The sequence below is a fragment of the Candoia aspera genome, chromosome 7, assembly GCF_035149785.1.
Source record: "Candoia aspera isolate rCanAsp1 chromosome 7, rCanAsp1.hap2, whole genome shotgun sequence".
Classification (NCBI taxonomy): Eukaryota; Metazoa; Chordata; class Lepidosauria; order Squamata; family Boidae; genus Candoia; species Candoia aspera.
In genome coordinates this window covers 3,172,666-3,187,220 of record NC_086159.1, presented here as the reverse complement: position 1 = coordinate 3,187,220, position 14,555 = coordinate 3,172,666, and the positions used below count along the sequence as shown (strand labels likewise).

Here is a 14,555-nt window from a genome sequence, read left to right as displayed (position 1 = left end):
ACTTAATAAGCGATGAAATCTGAGAATACATGGTATTTTAGAACATTTCATGTCCCTGGACCAGGGCAATGCATTATATGCTAGGGAGGCCAGGTTGATAGGGAAGAAGTAATCATTATCTTGGCAAGATAATGTCCTTTTTTTAAAAGTCTCCTTTTTTAAAGATTCGGACCTGCCTAAACTTTTCAGACCATAGTAAAGACATTCTTTCCTATTATTTTTATTATTTGCTAAAAGCATAGATCCTGCTTTTAATCCTGAGAGCTCGGGAGAGCATGCATTTTATCCTCGTGATAACCCTGTAAAGTTGTCCTATGGGGAGAAAGATCATTGGCTCAGAGTCCCCCAAAATTTTCACAGCTGTGTGAAATGTTGAACTCACGTCTGCCCCACCCAAGTCCAGCATCCTCACCCTAATGTTACTTTGGCTCTTTCCTGAGACCACTTTGTACAACCATTTGCATGTTTGGTTAGAGAAGTTGTGGTCCAACCCAGATGCAGATGACTATGCTTCCCATTGTCTTTTGCCAGCGATGTTAACATTAAATCTAAGCATTAAAATTCCAAATTACAGATGAAACAAGGGAAGAGGCATTCCTCCTTTACTTTCACAGAGGAAGAGAGTCTTCCAGGAATGATGGGACCATGTACCATCTACAGTCAAGAATATGTCCTCTTTGTTTCTTCAGCACTCAAAATCTGTCCCTGAATGAGTTACAGCTTTTGTAGCTGACTGGCAAAGGATTTTTAAATCAGTTGGGAACTCTAAAGTTTAATTTACTCATTCAAACATACCATTTGATTATCCATTGTTTCTTTGATTGGCAGTCCTATCTACTTATTTGGGACATTGCAGACATAGGAGACGGTATACTAGATTGCCAGTGAAAGATCATTCCGTTGCTCCACTCTTAATGTAGGCAAAGGTATGGGTCATTCTGCTGTAGACCCAGTAAATTTGAGGAGGGAACATCGCCAGGTTCACATAATATGCAAAAACAAGGAATGTTACAATAGTTGAATCTTAGGAAGGTCCTTATGTAAAAACAGTTCAATAGGAGCACCAGTTACTGTAGGAGATAAGGATTGGTCTCCCCTTCACTGGATGACCTCAAGCAGGGCCTGGACAGACATCTGCCCTGAGTTGCTTTCATGTGGATTCCAGCAACCAGCAGAAGATTGGGCCAAGTGGACCCCAAACTCCCTTCCAACTATGAAAGCTTACTGTGATGTCCTGATCCATTCCACGTGTCATGACATGGTCTGGCTTTCTACGTCTTACTGAGCCAAGCATTATTCATCCCATTTTAGCCTAGCCTAAGATTTATAAAGACCTTCTCCCTTGGCTTCATAGACATTAGAAGATGCTGGTTTGGGGGTGCAATAGAAGTTCCTGTCTTTCATTTACACATCCCAACACTCCATAAATTATTCCTGCAGAAAGATGGAATTATTTGCAAGGGGGAGGAGGAGGAGGAAATGCATTAATGGAGACTCCATTGGAAGAAATAAAGATCTCCATAGCAATCTTTCCAAATTCGACCAGAATTTTACATAAGAGGAGGATGAATTGTGATTTTATGTTGGTTAATTTTAATGCTTTTCCCAGAATATCTTGGAAATCAGAGTTTGCTGAGAGAGCTGAAATTCCTCCATGAGGGATCTCCAACTTCCTCCAGAGAATTATAGCTCCCAGAGTCCTTTATGGAGAAGGAATCACAGAACCTGTCCAAGCGTTCTTCTTTGCCTGATTTTCTGCAGAAATGTATGAAAAATTAGGAATTCTTGGAGTTTTAGTCCCAGCCCATGAGGAAAGCATCAGATCACAGAAGACTGTTCTATGTACTTATTTGGAAAGGAACCCCAATAAATTAGATTTGGGCTGCTACTTTATTCCAAAGAGATCTAACAGAACTCACAATAAGGATATAAAAGCAGGTCCTAAAATCAGATTTCTAAAATTATAGGATGGGGTTTGAAATCCTGTGTTTTTGAGAATGGGGTACATCTGCAAAGGATGAATAAGTGGTGTAATGGTGAGAATTTAGTTGACACAAGTTAATAATTGCAGGTTCCTTTTTGGATGACTCTATACGCCCCCCCAAAAAAACCCCAAACCCTGAGGACTTTAGCTCTTTTAAGTTCATCATTGTAAACCAATTTAGATAGTCCCTGAAAGCTCAGAGCCAAGAAACTGGCATTGGTCCAGAGTGAATTAATCTGAAATTAATTTGATTTTGAAAGGCTCCATCTGGTTGTGTTTGGAAAAGGCAGTTAGACAGAGGAAGAAAGATACAAACAAATGATCATCTGTATTCTCCATGCCAAATGTTTTGTGGTTTTTCTTCCCCCTTTTAAAAGAACTCAGAATATCTTTTAAGGGATGGAAATGATGATGATGATGGATCTCTCTTGAAATGGCAATATTCTGCTTTTTACATTTTTAAAAAATGTGGAGGTTCTAAATGAGAAGAAATGGGAAGAAGTCTTTAAGAGGCATACGTTAGCAGTCTTAAAAAGTGAGAATTGGACAGCCGCAATCTAATCTTACTGACAAGAGAGTCGTGCAAAAGAAATGAAGGTGAAATTGGCAACATGCTATAAAATTAGGGCATTTCAGATGAAATATAGTGGAAGACTATATTTATACAGACATCAATCTCAAGCATATGACCTGAAGTTGCAACCACTTTTTTTCCACATCTGCAGACAGCTGCATTATTCTCAGGAGGAGGTTTGTATGCTGTTGTTTGTTAAACAAGCCGTGGTGGTCTGACTCGTGCAACGTGCTCAGCTGTGCCTAACCAATCACTTACGGACTTCACACAATTGCTAGCCCGGTCTAAACAAGCCATTCCAGCTTAGCCCAGTGTGTGAAACCCATTGGCCACGCACCCTTCAATTACATCCAATGTCATGTAAGGATCTAATGGGAAAAGGAGAGAACTAACGTTTAGTATTTATTTTTATTGGTTGTCTTTATACTCCACCTTTTGTTCAGAAGCGCAAGGCAGCTCACATCCTCACAGGCCCACAACTAGGGTCTGTGTCACTCGGGGCAAACATGGATTCCATGCCCATTTTGGCGCCCCCCCCCAGTGCTCATTTTGGTGCCTTCCAGCACTCATTTTGGCGCCCCCCCAGCACAGCGCCCAGGGCACATGCCCTGCTTGCCCCCCCCCCCCAGTTGCAGCCCTGCCTCCTCACATTCCCCCCCTCAAAAAAAAGCGGTGAGGTAAGTTGAGCTGAGAGAAAGTGACTGGCCCAAGTCTCCCGTGGAGTCTCCATGGTTGAGGATGGACTTAAACCTGGGTGTCCTCACTCCTAGTCCCATGCCTTTAGCACTATACCACACTGGGTCTCCCCTATCCAATCCAATGCCTTATTTCTCCAGATCTGTTCCCAGCACCCCGACTGTTGTCAATATCTAACCCTTCCATTCCACATCCACCCAATTCCTTGCCCTGTTGAACTCCCCCCGCCCCCATACTACCACTATGCTTACATCTCCTTCCTCAGATGGAGACTATAACTCAAGGATAATTACTTTTCATTCAGTAGGAAGCAGATTCAACTTCAAACACGTATCTTCAGGTGAAAAGATTGGGCTCCAAATACTGAGAAATAACTGCTGCTCTGCTTTCCATATGCTGAGAAGTCAAAGCAGACAAAACTGAACAAGTAGCCCGAGCTGGTGGAAGTCCAGTACCGCTCCTCCCATCTTCCCCTATCAAAACGTACATTTAAAAGAATGATTTAGTCAAGCTCTTAGCAGGCAACTTGAACCAAAAGCAAGCTTTTCCCAGAGTCGTCTTAAGTCAGAGTTATTGGAAGGCAAGGAATGAAATAATGCTTCAGGAATCTCAGCAACCAGATTACTTTCACTTTAGAACCCAATTTATCTCTCAGCTGGTTAAGGTGAAGACTTTTATTAACAGCCTTTCTTGAACGGACAGGATGGCAGTTCCTTCTTCAGGTCATCAACAAAGGTGCCGTTGGCCAATCGTTTTCCAACTAACTTCTAAATCTCTCTCAGGCTGTGACCATACCACTCCAAACCTGGACATTTTTTTTTTCTTTTTGAAATAATGCAGGTTCTCTTGAGAATGGAATGGACCTGTTTGCTTGTTTCTTTCTTACAGAAAGGTGCAAAATGTGGTGCCAGTTGGAAAAAGACCAGTTCACCCATGCTGGAGCCATCTCTTTGTCACCAAAATGGCACAGCTTCCTCAACTGTACAATCATACTGTGTTGCAGTGGCTCTAGGAGGACTTCTGGACTTTGCATAAAAGTCTTTTAGCCACCTTTGATTCTGTATCTGTATTTTGCTTTGGGTGACACATTTTCAGACCTTAACTAGAATAACCTCCCGCATCTCTGAAATCTACCTGCCATATGTCTTTGTGTAGCAGTCCCTGGGTTGAATTCCTCAAGTTAAGTTCTTGGGGGTTTCCAAATATTAGCACAATAGCTTGAACCTCTCTTTCCCTGTTTTGTTTTGGATGATGCTTTTGCTTTTCTTCCAGAAAATGACAGGTTCATGCCAAGGGGTGGCGATCTCATCTCTGTCCCCTTTGGCAAGAGGACAACTAAATGCAGGGTTTTTATTTTAAAAATAAAAGCCTGCTAAAACTGGGATGCGCATCCCTGTTAATGCATTACCCCCCACTTGTTAAACAGCCGCACTTCCTTGATTTCTGTAAGCCTGTGTTGGCTCTCCACTGCTCTTGGTATCAAATCTCTTTTCTTTGAAAGCTCTCCATCACTCAGTGTCTCTGACCACTTATCCATTCTGGAACCATTAACAAAATGGGAGCATTGTCATTAACGTTAGCTAGAGGTAGCTCGCACCTGGCACATCCGTCCTTTTGCCTACTTTTAACACGCTGCCCCCTTCATCTCACAAGTTCATGTGTTGTGTTGTTCCTTTTGATACTTTCCATTTCACCCCATCTCATGTCACCTCTCTTTCTACACATACGCTTCCATTGAAACCGGACGTTTTGCTGGAGCCTTGAAACGGAGCCAGCGAGGAAAGCTGGCACACAGGCTGAGCACTTTTGTCTCTTTCCACATCAGTTTCCATGTCAATCCAACCATAAAGCCTCTGAGAGTTCCCTTCTGCATCCACTGCAGGTTTTTAAAAAGTGAAAGGGACGTCTGCTTATTTTCACCTACAATCCCCCCTAATGCACAGAGGCCTGTTGCACAGTTTCCCCCAGCACATGCATTTTAGTACGCAATATAAATACATTTGCTGTATGTGGCTGTTGAGCCAAGAACTGCATTACAACATTCAGGGAAATTCTAATTAGCAAGAATGAGAACTCCTAGAGCCATAAAATCATTATCCAGGCAAGTTTCAAGTTACAGGAGAGCTCCGTTCACATCCTGGGGGGAAGAAGGCAAAGATTATCTTATGTCTAAGAATACTTCTCTATAGGGTGATGATGGCCCAAGCCATAGCTTAGAAAAGCCAGCACATGGGCTACTCTCACACACAGTTGAATGTTAGTGCTTCTAGCCCAGCAACTCCTGGGAGACATTTGCTTGGTTGACTGCATCCTACAGCAGACTGTTAGGCCAGTAACTCCACCTAATATTTCTGCTTTGGTCTCAACGTGGTCTGCTATGGAGAAGAACCTGTATTGGTCCACAGAAGGACCAGTATGAGAACTTGGTTTCCAGTGAAGGTTTATTCCCAACCCTTGGGAACTCAGCTCCTTTAATTCCAGGCAATGAGCCACGACAGATAGCAAATAGAGCTCCCTGAAGTTGCATAAAATATACCCTCCAATAGAGAAGGAACAAATTCAGGTTTTCCACTACACCAGACTTTTAAGAAACAAAAATAGGTATGCAGGTGAGTTAGATAGATGGCTATATGGAAGGGGAGAGAGGGAAAAAAAGACTAACCTATGCATCTTAGCTGCGAACTGGTTTTACAGGGTAATACCAGCAACTACCAATTAATTTGCTTTGACACTAACTGCTGCTGGCCTTTTTGAGTTTGACGGTTTTATGGGACACAGGTATTTGGTATTCTTTCCTAAACTACAATAGGAGCATGTTGGTTGTTGGGCAGATCTTAAGCACACTTAAAAGACCTTGCTTAACGACTGCCCTGTTTAGCGAACATTCGAAGTCACAACAGCACTAAAAAAGTAACTTTATGACCAGCCTTTGAATTATGACTGTTGCAGTGTCCTGCAGTCACGTGGTCGCCATTTGCGCACTTCACAGCTGGCTTCTGATAAGCAGAAGCAATGGAGAACCTGGCAGTAAAATCGCAAGTTGCAGTTACATCTCACTTAATGACCATGGTGACTTATTTAACAACCAAATGGGAAGCGACATTGTAAGCCTGTCACCGTCATGTGATGTTTCTCCAGGTGACGCATCGCTAAGTGACTGAGTTGCTGGTCCCAATTGTGGTTGCTAACAAGGACCTCTAAGAAAAAGAACGGTAGCAATAGCAAAAGTTGCTGTCCGCAGCTTTACTTGGTAAAGAGCAACCACTATATCCTGTCAGGGATGTCCACAGGATGGTCAAAAAAGTCAAGATGGCAACCACTATTGCAGCTGCACCTGTTTTTCAGTGCGTCGCTTGTGGGTTTTCAGCCTGGGTTGGCTATGCCCATCTCTAGAAGGCCTAAATTCAATCTCCCATCTGCTATAGTAGCTTCCAGGACTTAGGTAGCAAAAAGGGGCTTAAAGGTAGATGGAGAAAGGAGCCCCATCGCTCATGGTCTTTCTCATATACCATTGCAGTGGGGGACTTTTGGCCAGTCACTTTCTTTCAGCCCAACCCACCGCAGGGAAAAATGGGAGGAAGGATTGCCTTGAACTTCTGATGGGAAGGTGGGATAAAAATCTAACAAATGTACAGTGTGTAATAGAATCAGTGGTAAGGTAAGCAAACTAGCCACATGACAGCAAATGTTCATTATTGGTTTATGGAAATTTCTTTGACTGTTGTAAACTGCCCAGAGTCATTGAGAGTCAGGTGGCATACAAGTTTAATAAATTATTGTTTTGTTGTTGCGGCTGTTGCTATTATTTTGTTGATTGTAGCACTTCACCTGGAAGCCCACTGTTTTTTCCCTTCTCCTGTCCTTGTTGGCCTCGAGACACGTCTTCCAAAAATGCACTTTCTAACCACATTCTTTCCCCCTCTCTCTCTTGTGCTTTCTAGTAACGGCACAGCGAACAAAATGAATGGCGCTTTGGATCACTCAGACCAACCAGACCCTGATGCCATTAAGATGTTTGTCGGGCAGATCCCCCGCTCGTGGTCAGAAAAGGAACTGAAAGAACTTTTTGAGCCTTACGGAGCTGTTTACCAGATCAATGTTCTCCGAGATCGCAGCCAGAATCCTCCCCAAAGTAAAGGTACAGTCATTTTAATGCCATGGACCAAAGGGGGGTTCCTTTGGGGGGGCTGCCTCTCCGCTTCAAACCTGGTTGTAAGGTTTCTCAAAGCCTCCAAGGATTTGGAAACTTGTTCCCATAAGCAGCCTTCCAGCAAAGTTGATGAGAAAAGTCACTATTATTTTGTTATTTTTTAAAAATATATATTGACACTATTTATAAACGTTTTTCTCACCAAGGGCTAAGCGGAAATGGGGCTGTTTGCCCGAGGGCTGTTTTCCTCCTCTGCAAATAACTCAAAAACAGTACAGGGAGATTAACTAGGAATAGCAAGATGTCCTTTACAATGGGAAATTGTAAGGAATTAACTTTAGGGAGAAAAAATGTAGGGTATCTATACAAAACGAGGAAGCGTTGGCTTGGAAGCATTAGCAATGTGAAGGACTTGGGCGTGATCATTGGCCACAAGCTGAACAAGAGCCAGCAGTATGAGAGAGTGATCAGATCTAACCCAATTCTGGGCTGCTTTAAACCAAGTATTGAATCAAAGACATGTGAAGTTGCAATTCTTCTCTTCTCAGCCTGGCCAGAGCATACCTGAAGTACTGTGTAGGCTTCTTGGACATTTCCATAAGGATATAGACAGATAAGAGCAGGTTCAGAGGAGGGCCATGAAGAGTATGTGGTGATTATTCAGACAGATGAAGAAACTTGGGAAGTTGGGTCTGGAGAAAAGAAGGCTGAGGAGAGACATGCTAATCCGTGCTCAGGTATACAAAAAGGTGCCACGGGGAAGGGTGTCCAAGAATTCTTTTCCAGGACCACAGAAGCCAGGACCAGAAATAATAGATATAGGTTTCAACTACCTAGATTTCATTTAAATATAAGGAAAAACTTCCTAATGGTAAGATCTGTATTACAGAGGAACCTCTATCTATGGAAGCTGTTGGTTTTCATCTCTGGAGGTTTTTAAGAAGAAGCTGGACAACAACCTCCCAAATATGGTAGAATTGGACACTGCAGGGCAGTGTTTCTCAACCTTGGCAGCCTGAAGATGTGTGGACTTCAACTCCCAGAATTCCCCAGCCAGCCTGCTGGCTGGGGAATTCTGGGAGTTGAAGTCCACACATCTTCAAGCTGCCAAGGTTGAGAAACACTGCTGTGGGGGTTGGACTAGATGATTCTTCTTGTCTTTTCCAGTGCTACAGTTCTACGATTCTATAATTACAATTTAGCTTTTGTACAACAGGCAAGCAGTAGCTCTTTCTATTTTCCTTTCTTTAGCCCTCCTCTTATTACAGAGTTGAACTTTGGTATCTTACACAGGAATAAAATGCTCAAGGGATCCCACAGCACATAAAGAGTTTCTTTTAGCCTACAAAGTAATTATTACTTTAAAAAAGAATTATTATTTATCATGACTCAAGCATGATACACCTTATACTCACACTCACTGATCATCCCTGGGGCTGCTACACACCGGCCAAGTATTACACGGGGACTGGGGAAGACAGGAACGCTCTATAGATGATGGATGTATATGCAGATGGGGAGGCCTTCTAACCAAATGCCTATCCAGCATTCATCCTTTATCAGCCGTATTCCATCGCATGACACCTCAGCTGTCCTTTCACTGACCATTAGATTGCTGGGTCAAATATGTCTTGCAGCTTTGCAGTTACCATTTTTATCTCTGGTGGCCAGTCCTTGTCTGATTTCAGAAACGACTTCCCTGTCTCTTCAGCTTGCTAACATGTATGCGTTCTTCTCTGCAATCAAATTGGTCATTCTACTCCATCTACTTCTCCAAATATTTTAGTTCATGTAACACTTTTCTTTTTATAGCTTAGCAACTTCAGATGGTGGAAACGGTGGGCATAGCTGGTTTGTCACTTCAGATACTGCATGGAATCTCACTAAACGGCATATCTGGTTTGCTCATGCAAATAGTATATAGTCTTCTGTTGGATAGCTGGTTTGCTCACGTTTTATCAAACGTGGTTCCTGATTCTGGCTTGCAGACCCACTGTGATCTAACCCTCTCAAGTTGAAATTTGTGCTGCCTATCTGTAACGAAGCTCCTTTAACTGTGGTTTACAATGTGGAGTCTTTGAGATACGTTAACCACGGAAAGCTTTTTAGAAGGGCCTGCCGTTGTCAAAGATGCACATTTCTAATTTTCCCCTCCATATGCAAACATCTTGAATTTCCTTAGTGTCTCTATTTCAGAGCATGTGATTACTTGCCTCAGTTTGGCTCGATTTTCTCCCACTTAGTTCCACTTCTGTCAGTAGGGAGAAAAAGACAATGTCTTTGAGGTCTTAATCAAACTGCTCCTGAAGAGCTTTTCTCTGAAACAACCAGCAGTCCTACCTTTTCCTTTGCTTTTCTTGCTTGCTACCTTGTCTTTTCTCAAATTAGCCGTGCCTTACCTCACTTCTTGGCTTTCGGCGCCACTGACAATTCTTTACGGCAGGAGCTGAAGGAAAAGCAAAAGGCTGCATCTTCTGAACCTCTCTCTCCTTCAGCTTTCTGGAAACCTGGCTGAGAGGTCTTCAGTATTGGCAACTGGGATGGGTTGTGTAGAACTTTTTGAAAATGTTCTTATCATTCTGATCTGATCCTCAAATGCTATAGTCATAATTGTGCCATTATTTTTCAATGTGGAGAGAAGTTCTTGTTGTTCAGTTGTTAAGTCGTCAAGTCATGTCCGACCCTTCGTGACCCCATGGACCGTAGCATGCCAGGCCTTCCTGTCCTCCGCTGTCTCCCAGAGTTTGCTCAGGTTCACGTTCATTGCATCGGTGATGCTATCTAACCATCTCCTCCTCTGCCGTCCCCTTCTCCTTTCGCCTTCGGTCTTTCCCAGCATCAGGGTCTTCTCCAGTGAGTCCTCTCTTCGCGTTAGGTGGCCAAAGTATGTGAGCTTCAGCTTCAGGATCTGTCCTTCCAATGAGCAGTTGATTTCAGGGTTGATTTCCTGTAGGATTGACTGATTTGACCTCCTTGCAGTCCAAGGGACGCTTAAGCCCTGAATCTGCAGGAAATGGCCCATTGTTGTTCAGTCATCAAGTCATGTCCAACCCTTCGTGACCCCATGGGCCACAGCACACCAGGCCTTCCTGTCCTCCGCTGTCTCCCGGAGTTTGCTCAGATTCACATTCATTGCATCGGTGATGCTATCTAGCCATCTCCTCCTCTGCCGTCCCCTTCTCCTTTCGCCTTCGGTCTTTCCCAGCATCAGGGTCTTTTCCCGTGAGTCCTCTCTTCGCGTTAGGTGGCCAAAGTATGTGAGCTTCATCTTCAGTACCTGTCCTTCCAATGAGCAGTCAGGGTTGATTTCCTTTACTTTTCTTCATTGGTTTGGTAGGCTTTGGATTGTTATAATGGTATTTCATTTCATTCAATGAATGGTATTTCACTATTAAGTTGCAATTTAAATGAAGATTATCAGTGAAGTTTAAACCATGAGATTCACTGCCACAAGATGTGGGAAAACTACTAATTTAATTTAATTTATTTTAATTTAAGAGAATTAAGTGGATTTATGGAGCATAAGATTTATCAGTGGCTGCTGGTGTAGGAAAGTGGGGGACGGTTATGTCAACAGTTAGTACTTATTGTATTGACCTTGGTTTAGCTTGAAAAAAACTGACTTCCAGGATATTTTTTCAACTTCCCAATAAAGCCTGAGATTCTGAAATTTCCTGGTGATCTCCCACCCAAGAACAAACCAAATTCAATCCCACTTTGCTTTTTTCACAGTCACCATCTGCTGTGGTTGTTAAAAGCTTACATTATAAAACTCAGAGCAATAATTTGAGGAACTGTAAAATGCATTGAAATTCATGGAGATTTGCATGTCAAAAGGAGGATAGAGCTGTAACATGAGGCACGTAACATAGCGTAGGCTACAGCCTTCACTGATTTTTGCACACTTGTGAAATTAAAATAAATAATGGGGAGACAAAGGTGGAATAGAAGAGGATGGGAAGCCATCTGGGTGGAATTTGAACTGATGCCTGGCAAGAAAGGGAGAAATTGAAAGAAGAGTTGGAATGTGCACTGTTTGATTGATTGATTGATTATGTGCCTCAAGTCAATGTTGACTTCTAGTGACCGCATAGATTTTCTCCATGACAATCTGTCCCTAACCTGGTCTGTCAGATCTTCCAATGGTGCACCCATCACCATTGTTAACCAAGTCCATCCACCTTGTTCCTGGTTGTCCTCTTCTTCTGTTTCTTTCCACCTTTCCCTGCATTACAGCCTTCTCTAGAGAAGTAAACCCACTTTAATTTTGCCCCCATTTGGGAAAAATGAGTCAAAACAGACTCATTTATAAATAGCAGGAAATCTGAATTCTGAGCAGAATTTGGGAATAGGGAAGGGACAGTCAACTCATAGTTTTGGTGGCCAAGTATTCTTTACTTTTACCCTTATACATTCTTGGGGTAATCCAAGAGCTCACCTCCTTGTTCATTTTGCCCTGGAATGATCACTGATCTGACGACCTTCTATGGTCAGGTGAACATTCTAAGAAGGAACCCAAGAGAGGAGATGACTTCCCCCATTGCTCCATAAAGAGTAACAATTCCTGCAAATGCTGCAAGCATGATTCATGAACTGAAAGAAATACAGGGACAGAAAGAGCAGAGGAGGACGTAATTGGCAAGAAGAGATGGCATGGCAGAAGAAAAAGAGGGGAAAGAGTTGGCCCCATCACTTTTGAATCCAGCTGCATATTCCACTGGCAGATGCCTAAGGATTGCCTCCAAGCAACAGCATCTCTTAACAGACCTGGCCGCACCCAACGGTACATCAAATGCCCAGTTAAGGCTTGAGACAGGAATGCTGTCAATCCAAGTGAGGGCCTGGAAGCTGATGATAAATTATTGGCTAAAAATCCAGTTTTTCCCAGTTGGTTTAACTCCTTTAGTCCTAGTAGATAATTTCTCTTCACCCTGGAAGCAGGCGGTAGAATATAAGCTGGCTTCGGACGGACTCTCTCCTTTATTCTTAATATCATTAGGCTACGATCAAGCCAAACAAATAGTCACCCAATGAATGAAGGACATGGAGTTCCAGAATGAACCCAATAGGCTCCCACAACAAAACAATTTGGATAAACAGGGGCATATGGGAACCAGCAAGATATCTCCAAAATTTAACATTTCCTAAGTTGAGAATCGCATTCTTTAAAGCCAGATTCAATGTTCTCCCATCTGCACTACTCCAAGGCGGATACAACAAAGTCCCCATAGCTGAGTGAATCTGCCCATGCGGTGAAGAGGAAGCAGAAGCCACTCGCATGTCCTGCTACACTGTAAATTTTATAGGGATATCAGGTCAACTTACATTTTGCCCCTAATAGGAAAACTCCCTGGGTCTCCAGATAATGTTTACGTGAACTATCTCCTTCAGGATTTAAAACCTTACATTACGTGTACAGTTGCCGACTTCTGTGTTGCTCCAATGAAAGTAAGACAAATCCAGACAAAGAAATAACTCCCTATTTTAAAAGGTACTTTTAAATTTGAAATATTTTAATTGATAAATTGTCAGGGGATATATATTTTTACTTTTATTTTGTAAGTTCTTACCATATAATTTCTAATGTTTTAGGCTCGCCCCATAAGGTAACAAATGTATTAATACAGTAATGGCAGAGTGAATGCTATATCATTATGTGATGTATTTTGTTAGTTTGTAGTTTATTATTGTATTTCTTGATCGTGCTTCGTTTTTGCTTTTAAATTTTGCTGGTCATTGACCGAATAAATAAATTTACTTACTTACTTAACAGACGGAAGATGAAATGGGGAGGAAGGAGAATGGGAGCAGCAGTGGTGCAAAGATGGGGTATGAGAAATAACCAGGTCTTCAGCCATGGATACCATCTTTCAACCTTCTTTAGTTTCACATTTATAGCAAATACAGCATCTGTGCAGATGTCCAAGTGATCCTGGGGCCGTGGTCTCCCATCAACCCCACTTTTTTCAAGGGAGAGGTCATTGTTATAAACAAAAATCTGATCGTCGTCTTCAAGATGTCCCAGCAGTACTGGAGTTAAATGCTTGAACATCACAGTGTTTAAGCAGAGCAGGAATTTTCCGGATAACTAGTGGATTCCCTCCCAGCTGCAGCCTGCTTCACCATTGACATAGCACAATATTGATTGTGGACTTATTAAAACCACATGCACATATTTGCACAGAGCAGAATGTACAAAACAAAACAAAGCTGGTCTGCTGAAGTCTTCCTCCACCACCGATGTCCTTGTCCTTCATTTAAGCCCAATTAATTACTTCGCTTGACCTGGTTGTAAGGAAGCAGAAAATGGGGACAGGTGAGATGGAATTTCTTTTTCTCTCTTTCTGTTTTTACCAGATACATCTTATTGCCATTCAGATTCTTTACCCTCCCATTATTCTGCCTGGTAGCAATTATTCTTTCGAAGAAACAGGGCAGTGGCTCTGTGCTTCAAACTTCTTTTCCATTTCTGTGATGTCACAGCCTGACATCACTCTATTCTTCTCTGCTTGTGGCATAGTTTCTGCTGTGTCACTGAATCCCTGCAAACACTGTGATTCCTCATGAAAGCGTTGTGTTGCTGGAAACAGAGAACACAGACATTGATATACAGCAATGTTCTCCAGAAACAGATTGTGCTAGCAGGAAATATAAGACACGGATGCTGTAACAAAATGTATGCTGCTAATGCCCAGTTTCTCCCTTTCTTCGCCTACTTCCTAGGCAGGGAAGGTATTATGTAAAGGAATGTCAGACCTTACCATTTGCCAACCTGTGTCTTCCCAGACATTGTTAAACTACAACTCCCAGCATTCCTCACCCCGTGAGCCATGCCACCTAGGAATGCTGGGAGTTGTTGTTCAGGAAAATCTATGAGACATGGAATGGTTTCTCCTGCCTTAGGCAGTTCACATAATTCAGTATAGGTTGTACTCCCTGTCAACAGCTGTTCCATGCTTCAGACAGCTGCCAATCTGAACGCAAGGTATTCTTCAGGTCGAACATGTGTTCTCTCACTGATCTGTGCCACCTCATCTTGTCTTGCCAGCTTGGGCTAATGAAATGCTGATGAAACAGGCTGTGAAAATGAGAGTGTCTAAAGATGTTTGGAAGCAAAGATTCAGGAAGAACAAGACTGAGGTTAGGAAAAC

The 14,555-nt window shown here is 42.6% G+C and overlaps 1 protein-coding gene across 3 annotated transcripts in view; it reads left to right on the top strand.

Annotated features, from left to right (window-relative positions):
• Positions 1–14,555, top strand: part of CELF2 (CUGBP Elav-like family member 2) — a 330,160-nt gene that overhangs the window by 129,002 nt on the left and 186,603 nt on the right. For all 3 annotated transcript variants that reach the window (XM_063309524.1, XM_063309523.1, XM_063309522.1), the window contains exon 2: positions 7,196–7,392. In XM_063309524.1, the coding sequence (XP_063165594.1) occupies positions 7,196–7,392 (197 nt within the window). The remainder of the gene's footprint in view (positions 1–7,195; positions 7,393–14,555) is intronic.